Source organism: Macaca thibetana, chromosome 12, assembly GCF_024542745.1.
Source record: "Macaca thibetana thibetana isolate TM-01 chromosome 12, ASM2454274v1, whole genome shotgun sequence".
NCBI lineage: Eukaryota > Metazoa > Chordata > Mammalia > Primates > Cercopithecidae > Macaca > Macaca thibetana.
Genome location: NC_065589.1, coordinates 72,878,704 through 72,893,864, shown reverse-complemented (window position 1 = coordinate 72,893,864; position 15,161 = coordinate 72,878,704). Strand labels below are relative to the sequence as shown.

Below are 15,161 nucleotides of genomic sequence, written 5' to 3'. Positions count from 1 at the left end.
GTTCCTAGGGATGACATTGTTTATACAAACTCCAGCTTGATCTTTGATAAATCTTTTTACCTAAGGGTGTGAAATATTCATTTAAAAATATATAGGCAAATTATGATATTTCATGCAAATTATGACATTCTGTAAAACAATATGATTAATAAACAAGCATAATATACTAGCGCTGTGAGCTTCAATTAATATTTTTAATCATGAAATTCACATAAAATAAAACTTACTATTTAAACAATTTAAAGTGTACAACTGAAGTGCCATTTAGTACTGTCATAGTATTGTGTGATCATCACCATTATTTAGTTCCAGAACATTTTCATCAGCCCCAAAGGAAACTCTATGCCTGTTAAGCAGTCACCTTCTTGTTTTCTCCTTCTCCCAACCCCTGGAAACCACTAATCTGATTTCCTGTCTTCATGGATTTGCCTATACAGGATATTTCATATTAATGAAATTATACATTACATTGCATTTTGTGTCTGGCTTCTTTCACTTAGCATGTTTTCAAGGTTTATCCACGTTATAGCATGCATTATTACTTCATTTATCTCGATGGCTTGGTAATATTCCATTGTATGGATATACAACATTGTTTATCCATTTGTCAGTTGATGGATTATTACCAACACAACTGATGGATCAGTTGGGTTATTACCGCCTTTTGGCTATTGTGAATAGTGCTGCCATGAACATTGATATAGAAGTTTTTGTTTGAGGCCAGGTGTGATGGATCACTTGAGGCCAGGAGCTCATGACCAGCCTGGCTAATATGGTGAAACCCCTTCTCTACTAAAAATACAAAAATTAGCCTGGCATGGTGGCACACACCTGTAATCCCAGCTATTCAGGAGGCTGAGGCACAAGAACCACTTGAGCCCGGGAGGTGGAGGTTACAGTGAGCTGAGATCACGACACTGCACTGTAGCCTGGGTGACAGAATGAGACTCTGTCTCAAAAAAAAAAAAAGTTTTTGAACACGTTTTTTTCTTTTTTGGGGGATGTATAGCTAGAAGTGGAATTGCTGGATCATATGGTAATTCTGTTTAACTTCTTGAGGTAATTATATATTTAACTGCAAAAGTTCAGATACTTTTGAATGTTACTTTTTTGGAGGGTTAGGCTGTGTCTGCTAATATAATCATTTGTGTTTATAGAGCTTAAAAACCTGTTAAATAGTCTCATTAAAATTAATCTCCTTGTAAAATTAGTTTCAAATTCTTTAGGCTTTTTGTGTCACTTTGGTTAGTTTTTCTTATTCTAGGGAAACAGTTGCCTTGGATCATGCTGGTTTACTCCTGATTGTGCTCTTCTAATTATATTAGTAGTATTACATTTTGAAATATTAAAAAAATTACTTTATTATATCTTCAAAATATTTAAATATATTATTTAAATATACCTTTTACTTATAAGCTTAGTTATTACATAAACCTGAAAAGGTAAAAGGGAAGGAAACTTGACATAGAGAAGATTGTCTCTATGTCAGTATTTAATCTATATTAATATTTAATCTAAAGAGAAAAATATTTTAGTTAAGAGTAAAGGACCTGTTGTGTCAGTGTCTGAGAGCTGTAGCTGGTGCATCATCCTCCTTGTCAGAAGTCATTGTTGGCACTGGCTTTCAACAGAAGACGAAGTTCATGCTGAAAGAGGATGCAATACCTGAAATTAACCAAACCTAGTGAATTTAATTCAGTAGAAACAGAGTCTAAAAACTATGTTCTAAAATGAGTCAAGAAAATTGATCTCCTTAGTAATGGTTAATAGAATAAATTCAGGAAATCATCAATGTAAAAATGTATAATATTGTTAATAATCATGCCTTAAAGTAATATCATTAAAGAAGAGTTTCTTGGTGGACAAATTTAATAAGCAAATTTAATAAATTCATTGCTTGATTCAGTTCAAGAAATACTTAATAAGTACCTACTGTTTACCAGGTTGCTATGCTTCTTTGCCAAGTGCTGGATACACAAAGATGACTAAAACATGGACTTTGTGCTTAGGGAACCAAATAGCTAGGTATTTAGCAGTCATTAAATTTACCTGTAGTTAGAATTGCTTTTAAAACTTGTGCTTGGCCGGGCGCGGTGGCTCAAGCCTGTAATCCCAGCACTTTGGGAGGCCGAGGCGGGTGGATCACGAGGTCAGGAGATCGAGACCATCCTGGCTAACATGGTGAAACCCTGTCTCTACTAAAAATACAAAAAACTAGCCGGGCGCGGTGGCGGGCGCCTGTAGTCCCAGCTACTCGGAGGCTGAGGCGGGAGAATGGCGTGAACCCGGGAGGCGGAGCTTGCAGTGAGCCGAGATCGCGCCACTGCACTCCAGCCTAGGTGACAGAGTGAGACTCCGTCTCAAAAAAAAAAAAAAAAAAAAAACTTGTGCTTTATATTATTTCTTAAAATTTTACACTAATTCAAGATCAGATTATCTTGAGATTGGATTATACCGCTGTCAAACACATTGTATAATATTTTGCTAGCTGTCATTGTGGTGATGAATTCCTCTTAGAATTTAGGGTCAGACAAAAAATGCCATTCCTTATTAATTTTTTTAGTCTTTCACAGTTTGAGAACTGGATAGAGGCCTTTAATTGCTAGGAAGTTCAGAGCTTAATTATATTTTCCACAGACAGGTTTTTTTTGAGGGGAGGTGGAGAGTTGGGGAGATAGAGTTATTAATATAAATTTTTCTTTTCCACTCCCTTTTGATGTAAGAGTTAATAGTAGTCTTTATTGTGACAGTGTTTTTATTATAAACTATTTTTATTGTAAGAATGTGTATTTGTATAACTGTTTAAGTTATTGGTTGTTATTAGAAGAGAAAAGCAAAGGAAAATTTTACTGTATAGACTTACTAGAATGTTAAATGCTTCCCATGGTTTTATCTGAAAAATAGATGGATGCATAAACCTACCTATATACCTCTTAAATTGTTTAATGCTTAGCATTGTTTCCGGGTTAAAAGACCTTTTTAGCCAATTATCTCATCAGAAGCTCAAATTAAATATATTAAAGACAAGTTTTTTCTTTGATCTCTTATGTCCTTGTATCTTATGTTTCATAATACTCATCACATCACTGGTCTCTAAAGAATAAACTCGGAAGTAACTTCTGACATCACTGTTTTCAGGTATTCATATTTAGTTCTTTATGTACAAGGGGAAAGAAGATTTATAACTTAGGATCAGATTTAGCTATATAATGTAGAGAAGAAACCAAATTAACACAGTAGCTTAAATAAGATACTGCTTGTTTTTCTTTCATGTAGAAGTATGAAAGTAGGCAGGCCAGACGCTTCTACTTCACAGCACCAGATTCTTTATGGTATGGCTCTCATCTCCCTGTGCCAAGGTAGCTGCTAAGAGTTCCAGGCATCACAGTCTAGTTTAAGGCAGCAGGATGAGAGTTAAGAGAGGAACTTCACCTTTTTTAAGAAGCCCTCTTAGACGATTCACACAAAATTTACAATTATTATCTCTCAGGCTAAAATTCTTTCTTATTTTTGAGCCTCCAGGGTTTAAGACATAAAATCATCATCCTTTATAGGGAGTGTATTAGTTCATTTTCATGCTGATTAATAAAGACATACCTGAGACTGGGCAATTTACAAAAGAAAGAGGTTTAATGGACTCACAGTTCCATATGACTGGGAGGTCTCACAATCATGGCAGAAGGCAAAAGGCACGTTTCACATGGTGGCAACAAGAGAAGAGAATGATAGCCAAGTGAAAGGGGTTTCCCCACATGAAACCATCACATCTCATGAGACTCATTCACTACCACGAGAACAGTATGGGGGAACCACCCCCATGATTCAGTTATCTCCCACTGGATCCCTCCCACAACATGGGGGAATTATGGGAGTTACAATTCAAGATGAGATTTGGGTGGGGAGACAATGAAACCGTCAGGGAGGGTCAGTTACCCAGGTTCAGATCATGTTGCTGTTCTTGAGGAGCTTCACAAATCTGTTCTTAACCACGCTTTCTAGAATACAGACTCCAAGATTCTGTAGAGCATCTGGGACCAGTGATGATAGAATATCCCTGCTTCCAAGATCCCATAAGCAGGGCTCACAGAAGAGAGCTTGAATGCTGCTTATTATTTTCCATTGACTTGAAGAAAAAGTATCTCAGTTTTGCTTTGTTATAAATCAAGGGCTTAAAAAACTATTTATTTACAAGCGTACATAACAGTAAAGAGCAGAGTTTCATGAACCCCCATGTCAACTCATGACCAGTCTTGTTTTATTTATACCCTGACTTATTCCCTACTCCCTCCCACCTGTGGTTATTCTGAAGCAAATTCCAGACCGCATATCATTTTATCTATATAGTCTTCAGTATATATCTCTAAAAGATAAGGATTCTTAAAATAATAAAAGAAAATATTGTGAACACAATTGAAAATGAATGGTTATGCCTAAATATCAGTAACTATCCCATCAGTGTTCAAATTTCCATAGTTGCTCCTTGTAAATGATTTTTTTTTTTTTTTTTTTGAGACAGTCTCTCTCTGTCGCCTAGGCTGGAGTGCAGTGGCACTATCTTAGCTCACTGCAACCTGTGCCTCCTGGGTTCAAGCAATTCTCCTGCCTCAGCCTCTGGAGTAGCTGGGATTACAGGCACCCACCACCACACCTGGCTAAGTTTTGTATTTTTAGTAGAGACAGGGTTTCACCATGTTGGCCAGACTGGTCTCAATCTCCTGACCTTGTGATCCACCTGCCTCAGCCTCCTAAAGTGCTGAGACTATAGGCATGAGCCACTGCGCCAGGCCTGTAAATGATTTTTTTATGTTTGGTTTATTTGACTTAGGATCCAAAAAAAATCCTTACATTGGATTTGGTTTTTTTAGTTCTTTTAAATCTGTTGTGGGTTGCTTCCTTCCTCCTACCTCCTTGCATTTTATTTGTTGAAAAATCTGGGTCTTTTTTCCTTCAGAACTTCCCATAGTCTCTATTTTGCTAATTGTACCCCCAATAACATCATTTAATAACATGATCTTCTGTCCCTGTGTGTGTCCTACAAACTGGCAGATAGATTTAGATGGAATCAGTTTCTTATTTCTTTTTGCAAAAATACTTCATGGATAGTGTTTAATATTTTTGTCAGGAGATATAATTTCCAGTTGTTTCTCTTTATGTGACAGTAGAAGCTATTGATTATTCTCTAGATTTATTCCTTAATTATTTCATTTGTTAAGTGGAATTCATAAAATAAAATTTTTTCCTATTTATTTTTCCTATTTGTTTATACATTGGTAAAGTTGATACAGGAAAGGCAGGTTAAATGCTTGATTTTTTTTTTTTTACCAGTTTTCAGAAAAATGACTTTTTGTGTATGTGTGTTCTCCAAAGGTGATTTCTTTTTTTCCAGTATTATGAATTCTTGGATTTTAATATATTTAGCATCCTTCAGTTCCATAGTAAAATAATAACTGTTTAAACACCTCAGGTTGGCTTGTATCCTATTGATATAACCCCAACAGTCTTTGATAGCTTCTTCAAACCAAAGCTTTATTTTTTTTTCTATTTTGGGGAGGCACAGGGTCTTGTTCTATTGCCCAGGCTGGAGTACAGTGGTGCAGTCATAACTCACTGCAGCCTTGACCTCCTGGGCTCAAGCAATCCTCCTGCCTCAGAGTCCGTGTAGTTGGGACCACAGGCGCACACTACCACATTTGGCTAATTTTATTTTTTGTAGAGATGGAGGGGGTCTCACTCTGTTGCCCAGGCTGGTCTCGAACTCTGGGCTCAAGGAATCCACCTGCCTTGGCCTCCCAAAGTGCTGGAATTACAGGCATGAGCCACTGTGCTGGCCTAAGACCAAGGCTTTTTAGTATGTGGTTCCAGAGTTCATTAATAGGATTCAGGAAATCCATCAGTCTCCTAAAATGGTAAGGAAAAAAATTGTACATATATGTGCATTTTTTTTCTGAGTAGTTTCACAGCTCTTACCAGATTTTCAAAAGGATTTTGACCCCTGAAATTTAATTACTTATATATTATCCTGGAGACTCCTGGCCATAGACAAATATATTTTGTAGGATCAGCAGATTACAGTGGGATGAGAAATGAGAAGTGAGATAATTGAGACAGTGAAGAGAGAGATCTTCTAAGAGAGAATGGAGGAGAACAGAAGCCATACATGATGTACAGCAGTCCCCCCTTACCCATAGTTGCACTTTCTGTGGTTTTTGTTACCAGTGGTCAACTTTGGTCCAAAAAGAGTAAATGGAAAATTCCAGAAATAAACAATTTATATATTTTAAGTTGCGTGCCATTCTGAGTAGTACACTGAAATCTTGTGCTGTCTTGTTCGTTTCTTCCTGGGAAGTGAAGTCATCTATTTGCCCAGCATATCCACTCTGTAGATGCTACCCACCCATTAGTCATTTAGTATCCATCTGGGCTGTCAGAACAACTGTCGTGGTATCACAGTGCTTGTGTTCAAGCAACTCTTATTTTACTTAATAATGGCCCCAAAGCAGAAGACTAGTGATGGTGGTGAGAAATAAAAATAAAATCTTAAGCTCCCCAACTGAGCAGATGTGATTAAAGAATGATCTTTTGTTTCTTGTTTTCTAGAGCTGGTTTCTGCTTACTCCTTAGAAAATAATTCAGGTTGGCCGGGCGCAGTGGTTCAGACCTGTAATCTCAGCACTTTGAGAGGCCAAGGCGGGCGGATCACGAGGTCAGGAGATCGAGACCATCCTGGCCAACATGGGGAAACCCCGTCTCTACTAAAAATACAAAAAATTAGCTGGGCTTGGTGGCGGACGCCTGTAGTCCCAGCTGCTCGGGAGGCTGAGGCAGGAGAATGGCGTGAATCCGGGAGGTGGAGCTTGCAATGAGCCGAGATCGCGCCACTGCACTCCAGCCTGGGTGACAGAGCGAGACTCCGTCTCAAAAAAAAAGAAAAGAAAAGAATTCAGGTTAAAGGTTGATAAGGGAGGGGCACACTGAGGTGTGAACAACATTCTTTAGGATCATCGTATCATTCTTTAATCACATTTAGCTAATCATCTGGGGTTGCAACCGAACTCCCCTCTCCCTCTTTGCAGTTTCACAATACATCCCTTCCCCAAAGCTGACCAGCATCTCTAGACTAGTTTTGGCCAACTCATGGAGGAAGTTCAGTGAGGGTTTTTGTGTCTTCTACTCTACCTTCTAATGTCAGAGGGCCGAAACCTCCACCCTGGCATCATGCTGCTGCCGCCATTTTTTGAACAGGCAACCCATGAAGAGGCATGAAGCTAAATTGCGCATGTGCATGTTTCTCCTTTCATAAATACTCATGACTCTTCCTACAGCTTATTGAATATGAACACCAGGCCACCCTGTTTAGCATAAATTCCTGACCTCCCTCAAAGGACTTGCTCTTGGCTTATCCTACAGGCTGTGATTCCCAGCTTGCTGATGGCTAGCCTACAGGATACAAACTTTTTGAGAAATAAAGCCCTCCTTTCCAAATTTATAAACCTTGTGATTCTTCAGTTGACACTGGCAATTTGGATACACCAAAGAGAAACTAAATTTCTTTCTTTTAAGTGAAAAGGTGAAAATTCCTGACTTAATAAGGAAAGGAAAAAAATTGTATGCTGAGGTTACTAAGGTCTTTGGTACGAATGAACCTTCTATCCATGAAATTATGAAGAAGGAAAAAAAATTGTGCTAGTTTCACAATCACACTTTAAACAGCAAAAGTTATGGCCATAGTACAGTAAATAATTTTGAGAGATCACATTTTCATAATTTTTATTATAATATTGTAATTGTTCTATTTTATTATTGTTGTTAATGTCTTATTGTGTCTAATTTATAAATTAAATTTTATCATAGGTACATCTGTACAGTTTACCCTTGAACAACACAGAGGCTAAGGGTGCAGTCCCCCTTTACTTCTTCACTTCCCACCCTGCTCCAACATGCAATTGAATCCACTGCACGTATTTTTCGACTTCCCAAAAACTTAACTACTAATAGCCTATTGTTGACCAGAAGCCTTACCATAACACAATTAACACATAATTTGTATATGTATTATGTACTTTATTCTCACAATAAGGCTAGAGAAAACATTAAGAAAATCATGAGAAAGAGAAAATGTATTTACTATTCATTAAATGGAAGTGGATCATCATAAAAATATTCATCCTTGTCATCTTCATGTTGAATAGGCTGAGGAAGAGGAAGGGTTGGTCTTGCTGTCTCAGGGGTGGCAGAAGTGGAAGAAAATCCTTGTATGAGTAGACCTGCACAGTTCAAACCCATCTTGTTACATAGTACTGCAGATGTAGGGTTCAGAACTATCTGCAGTTTCAGACATCCCTGGGGTCTTGGAGTGTATCTCCTGAGGATAAGAGGGGGATTACTATTTCAAAGGGGTTATTTTTTTGTTTTCAAGATAGGAGAATTGTGAGCATCTTTAAGTGTTTGCCATTTCTCCATTCTTTACTTAATAACTCATGATGGTCCTTTACCTTATGTTGCCCTTTCGTAGAAGCCTTTCTATTGGATATCCTTCTTCTCATTGCCATAACTTCTCTGTGATTCTATTTTGATACTTGTCTGACTTGCCTGATTTTCTTTGCTGTCTCCTTCTCCAGACTGTCAGTTCCTCCAAGACTAGCAGCACCATCTTGTGTATATCCCCAATGCCCACTTGGTACATCATATGTTCAGTAAATGCTTTGGGGATGCAGTAGGTGTGTTAAAAATACAATAGTCTTATTTTATGGCAAATTGCTTCTTTTCCACTTTAAAATTCAAGAAAGCTATTACTTTCATTTGAATCTTTACCACTTACATTGTGATCACTTCTGTATAATGTTTTTTGAGAATGTTGGCAGTTTACTGGACCCCAAATTCAATTGCCTGAAGTATACCCAAAGGACCAGCATTTACTGCCCTATTAGTTGTTAGACGGACTTGGTATCTTCTCTTGGTTCTATGTTGACTACGGCAAATGAAGTTCTATTAAACTGTGTAGATTCTTCACTCATCAAAGAGAAAATAGACTTGAGTTTATCACACAGAAAAACACATCACAGATTGATTTTTCTTTTTGGAGAGGGTCAGAGCACATGTAGTTAGTAACTCCAAATCATAAAAGGTAAGACTAAGAAGATTTGATGTCTGCATGTGGTATATGCAAAGTGCTTTATTAAAGCAGTGGAATAGTATATATTTTTATAAAAAATTATCATGGTGATAGAAACAGAATAAAATGTCTGATACCTTCTTCAGATCATGTCCTGTTTACTTGTGTGCTCTTCCCCTAGGGATTTGTTATTTTAGATACACTCTACCTTGTCTTAAAAGAAACTACAGATAGTTTGCTTTTAAGGCATTTCAAGTAAGTATCGATCTTCCTTTGTTCATCCTCAGGTATTTTGATAGTGTTTTTTTTGTTGTTATTGTAATTTTTAAACACATTGATTTAGATATCCAGTCCTTTTTTCTTCTTTTTAAATTTTGATAATTGTATTTGAAGGACTTTGTTTTCTGTTTTAATGTTGGTAGTTAGCAGTCTGTTGACCTAATATAAATCTCATGTGAGAGATTCTTTGTTTATTCTTGGTCCCTGAAAGATGTTGGTATTACACATGGCAAGCATTCAATAAATAAATATTCGTTAAATGAACAAGTGAATGTGAGAACTTAAGCTTTGACTTTAAATTGCCAGTTAACAGTCATCCATTGGTATCCATGGGATATTGGTTCCACGAGCCCCTGCCAATACCAAAATCCACAGATGCTCAAGTCCCTTACATAAAATGGTATAGTATTTGTATATAAACTACACATATCTTCTCATATACTTTAAATCATCTCTAGATTACTTAGTACAATACAAATGTTAAATAGTTGCTATACTGTATTTTTTAGAGCATAATGAGAAGGCCAAAATTTGTACATGTTCAGTACAGACACAACCATCTATTTTTTTTCCCCAAATACTTTTGATCCATGACTGGTTGAATCCATGGATGAGGAAACCACAGGTACAAAGAGCTGACTGTATTTTTTTAAGTGATGATAATCAAGACAGACAAATGGACTAAACTAGAAATTAGTACTTTTCTATGATGAAAGGCTAAAACTAGTGGCTATCATTTCTTTTAGTACATTACTTCTATTTTATTTATTTATTTATTTATTTATTTATTTATTTATTTATTTATTTATTTTTTGAGACAGAATTTCGCTCTTGTTGCCCAGGCTAAAGTGCAATGGCACCATTATTGGCTCACTGCAAATTCCACCTCTTGGGTTCAAGCGATTTTCCTGCCTCAGCCTTCCAAGTAGCTGGGATTATAGGCACCCGCCACCACGCCCAACTAAGTTTTTGTATTTTTAGTTGAGACAAGGTTTCACCATGTTGGCCAGGCTGGTCTCAAACTCCTGACCTCAGGTGATTCACCCACCTCAGCCCCCAAAATGCTGGGATTACAGGTGTGAGCCACCACTGCGTCTGGCCACATCACTTCTTTTTAGTGAAAGAAAAAATATATGTATGTATAATTTAAGAAGAAGCTGTATGTGAGTGGTGTTTCTACACTATATAAATGACTTTCTGGTTAGGATGTTTTTGTTTGTGTGCTTAATAGACAAATTCTGTAATGTCTGTCACTTATTAAAATATTTAATTATTGATGGAATACTTTTCTTGACTTCGATGGTTCTTTCCTGGTTCTTCTACTGACTCATTTTCAGGCTCTTTTTAAATTAATTGTTTTTTATCTCCTGTCCCCTTCCTTCATGATTTTATCTTCTTTCCCATAGCTTTAACTATACCTATGATCTGATGATTCAAATCTCTAGCTTTAGACTACAACTCCCCAGTGAGTTCCAGACTTGAATTTTTAGACATGCCTCAAACTCAGGATATATAATGTTAATTTTCTACCTATCCAAGCCTGCTCTCATCCTCTGTTTTACATTTTAGTCAATGCTGCTACCATCTATGAGATACCACCATCACCCTCTACCTCCAAAGGTCTACCAAATCCTATAATTTCTGTCATCTAAATATGTCTCTAATATGGCTCATTCTGATTGTTGACTCATTGTTCCTCCTTAGTTCTGGGCATCCTGAAACTGTATGGAGGTTCCTCAGAAAACTAAAATAGAGCTACTGTATGATCCAGTAGTCCCACTTCTGGGTATACATCCTAAGGAAGTAAAATCAGTATCTCAAAGAGACATCTGCATTCCACTCCCATGTTCATTGTGGCTTTAATCACAATAGCCGAGATATGGAAACCACCTAAGTGTCTGTCAGTGGATGAATAAAGATAATGTGGCATATAAGTACACTGGGACATTATTTAGCCTTAAAAAAGAAGGAAATCTTGCCGTTTGTGACAGTGTGGATGAACCCACAGGACATAATGCTAAATGAAATAAGCCACAAAGAGAGAGATACTGCATGATCTCACTTATATGTGGAATCTAAACAAGTCAAAATAGAGAGTAGGAGGGTGGTTCACATGGGACAGGGAGGTGGGGAAAATGGGGAGATGTTAGTCAAAGGGTGTGCACTTTCAGTTATAAGAAGTAGTAGTTCTGGAGATCTAATATACAACATGGTGATGAGAGCTGTAATATTCTCCTGTATACTTAAAATGTACTAAGCAAAGAGATCTTAAGTATTCTCAGGACACACACATACACACAGACACATGTAACTATATGGGATGATGAATATGTTAGTTAACCTTGATTCTGGCCATCATTTCACAATGTATACTTATATCAAAACTACATTGTCTACCTTCAATAATGTAATTTTTGTCCATTATACCTCAGTAAAGCTGGAGGAAAAATAAAAGTTCATTCTGGCTAGAATAAGGAAAGTAGATTGCAGGGGGCTGAGAGGTGGTAAAGATAAACTACTGTACTGAAAAGAATTAACATAGAAGGCCTGACTGTTGTCCTTTGAAAGGCCTGCTTGCAACGTTAGGCCTTGACTAGCATCTGGGAACTTGATTTCAGGAGGGGCCCCACTATTCCCAGAATTGATAAAAGTGTCACACTATGCCTAAACTGTTTGTACAAAGAATATGGTTTATGCTGAACACACCTGCTTTCCTCTTGAGAGTCTGGAATTTTGTTATGTACCAGGAAGAGAGTACCTGCATAACCCCAGTAAAAACCTTGGGCACTGAGTCTCTAATGAGATCCCCTGGTATCCATTTCCTACATGCCATCACAGCTTGTTGTTGCTGGGGAAGTTTAGCACATCCTGTGTGGTTCTACTGGGAGAAGACTCTGGAAGTTTCCTCTGGACTTCACCCAATATGCCTTTTCCCTTTCCTGATTTTAACTTTTATCCTTTTGCAGTCATAAGTCATAACAGCTATGAGTATGATTCTGTATGCAGTCTTATAAGTCCTCCTAGTGAATCATCAAACTTGGCAGTGGTCTTCAGGACCCCCAACACAGCCACTTTAGCTGGGATTGTAGGTCTAGGCAAGAAAGGTTGGAAGTCTAGTCCAGGGTGTTGAAACTGACTTGAGAAATATTTAAAAAGTAGAATTAACAGGACTTGGTGATTATTTTAATGGGGAAATTGTCAAGAATATCTGAAAATTTCTGACTCCAGCAACTGATTAAATGGTAGTATCCATTTACTAGGGAGGAGTAAAATAGAAGGAACACTGAACCTGAAGAAAAATGATCTATATGGATTCAAGTTCAGACCTGGGTGCTTATTAGCTTTGATATAACAAGCACATCTTTCTGAAGCTCAGTTATCCAGTTGAGACTGTTTTGAGGATTGAATGAGACACTTGAAGAAAATTGCTAAGTTATTAGGTAAATATAAATGTTAATTATCAATATTAAAGCTTCCATTTATTAAGTACCTAATATGTGCCAGAAGCTACCAGGTACTTTACATATTGTTACTACTATTTCATATTGCTGTAGTTTTTTGTTTTTATTTTTATCTTTATTTGAGACAGGCTCTCACTCCATCGCCCAGGCTGGAGTTAAGTGGAGTGATCTTGGATTACTATAGCCTTCACCTTCTGAGCTCAAGTGATCCTTCTGCCTCCGCCTCCTGAGTAGCTAGGATGACAGGTGCTTGTCACCACACCCAGCTTTTTTTTTTTTTTTTGAGACAGAGTCTCACACTTTGCCTGGGTTGGAGTGCAATGGCGCAATCTCAGCTCACTGCAACCTCCGCCTCCTGGGTTCAAGCGATTCTCCTGCCTCAGCCTCCCAAGTAGCTGGGATTTCAGGCACCCGCCACCACGCCTGGCTTTTTTTGGGTATTTTTTAGTAGAGACAGGGTTTCACCATATTGGCCAGGCTGGTCTCAAACTCCTGACCTTGTGATCTGCCCACCTAGGCCTCCCAAAGTGCTGGGAGTACAGGCGTGAGCCACTGCACCTGGCCACACCCAGCTATTTTTAAAATTTTTTGTAGAGATGGGGGTCTGTGTTGCCCAGGCTTATTTCTATAGTTTTCATTAAATTCTGTAGCCAAATTAGTAACCTAAACATCAAGATTTCTTTTTTTTTTTTTTACAAGATTTATATCATATTCTATATAATACTGTCCTTGTTAAGATGTATATCATATAGGGGTAGATGATGTGTTGGTTTTAAACACTGAGACTCCCAAACATTATTTTTGAGCATCTGAAGCCCAGGAAGGGCGTTTGCCAAGGTCCCACAGCTATTCCAAGGATGAATGGAGTTAGCACTCTGGTCTTCTGAAAGAGAGCACCGTTTCCACTATGCTGAGTGCTTCTCATTTATATGTTCTTTGGATGAATAGAGGAATTTTGCTTTCATAATTTCAGATCTGTTGGGCAGCAAATATAATAGTACATTATAATTTCAGACTCTCATGTGTCTAATCCTAGCACTTTGGGAGGCTGCAGTGGGAGGATTGCTTGAGCCCATGGAATTTGAGACTAGCCTGGGCAACATAAGGAGGCCCCATCTCTACAAAAAATAAAAAATTAGGCATAGTGGCACATGCCTGTAGTGCCAGCTACTGTTGGGTGGGGCAGATCACAGGCCAAGATGAGAGGATCGCTTGAGTTTGGGAGGTCGAGGCTTCAGTAAACTCTGATCACACCACTGCACTCCAGGCACCACACTGCCTGGGTGATAGACTGAGACCTTGTCTCAAAAACAAACAAACAAACAAACAATGAAGTGTTGAAAACAAAAACCAATTACATATGCAAGGAAAGGCATATATTTGTAAAACTATCTTAAGTACAAAATATCTAGATTCCAAAGAAATAATGATTTTTTTTTCTCTTGCAGACCACTTTACTTGCATTGTGAAGGTACTTTTTACCCTACTGTACACACAGGCTCTTGCAGAACTCTCAGTTAAATGCAGCGAAGAAGATAGGTCAGCCTGGAAACACGCGGGAGCTCTCAAAAAGGTAAGTCGCTTTCTAAATTTGTCATTTAGCAGGTAGGTGAAGTCATTTAAGCTGGGGATATTGAGTGAATAAGAGTAGGTGTTACAAAATGAGTTACTGGTATTTTAATTGTAAATTGAGCACCTACAGGCTCAAAAACGTTGAAAATGTTTTCGCTGAACAATGAGGCCTTCTGTATCTGTGTCTAAACCTCATCCTTTTATCCCTTTATATTTCAGCAGTTTGTTTTGCCTTTTCTGCAAGCCTTAAACTTAGAGAAGTTGTAAAAATTGTGCTAACACAGTGAGCACATGGTAAAAGATCTGCAGACTTATCTATTTTATTTGCCACTTTTTCTTCTTGTCCCTATCCCCAATCACAATCCAAAGATAGCTTTTGATGCACCACTTCTAAATTTAAAATCCTAGCCTTTTCTTTTTTTTTTTTCTTTCCTCTCTGTCACCTAGGCTGGAGTGCAGTGGCACAATCTCGGCTCACTGCAACCTCTGCTTCCCGGGTTCAAGCAATTCTCCTGCCTCAGCCTTCTGAATCGCCGGGACTACAGGCACCTGCCATGATGCCCGGCTAATTTTTGTATTTTTAGTAGAGTCAGGGTTTCGCCATGTTGGTCAGGCTGGTCTTGAACTCCTGACCTCGTGATCCGCCCACCTCGGCCTCCCAAAGTGCTGGGATTATAGGCATGAGCCTCTGCGCCCGGCCAGTCCTAACCTTTTCTTAATAATGCTTCTTGAAATAT

General features: G+C 38.1%; 1 protein-coding gene across 6 annotated transcripts in view; it reads left to right on the top strand.

Annotated features, from left to right (window-relative positions):
- UBR3 (ubiquitin protein ligase E3 component n-recognin 3) overlaps positions 1 to 15,161 on the top strand; it is a 264,525-nt gene that overhangs the window by 210,760 nt on the left and 38,604 nt on the right. For all 6 annotated transcript variants that reach the window (XM_050751441.1, XM_050751437.1, XM_050751440.1 and 3 more), the window contains one exon: positions 14,301 to 14,425. In XM_050751441.1, the coding sequence (XP_050607398.1) occupies positions 14,301 to 14,425 (125 nt within the window). The remainder of the gene's footprint in view (positions 1 to 14,300; positions 14,426 to 15,161) is intronic.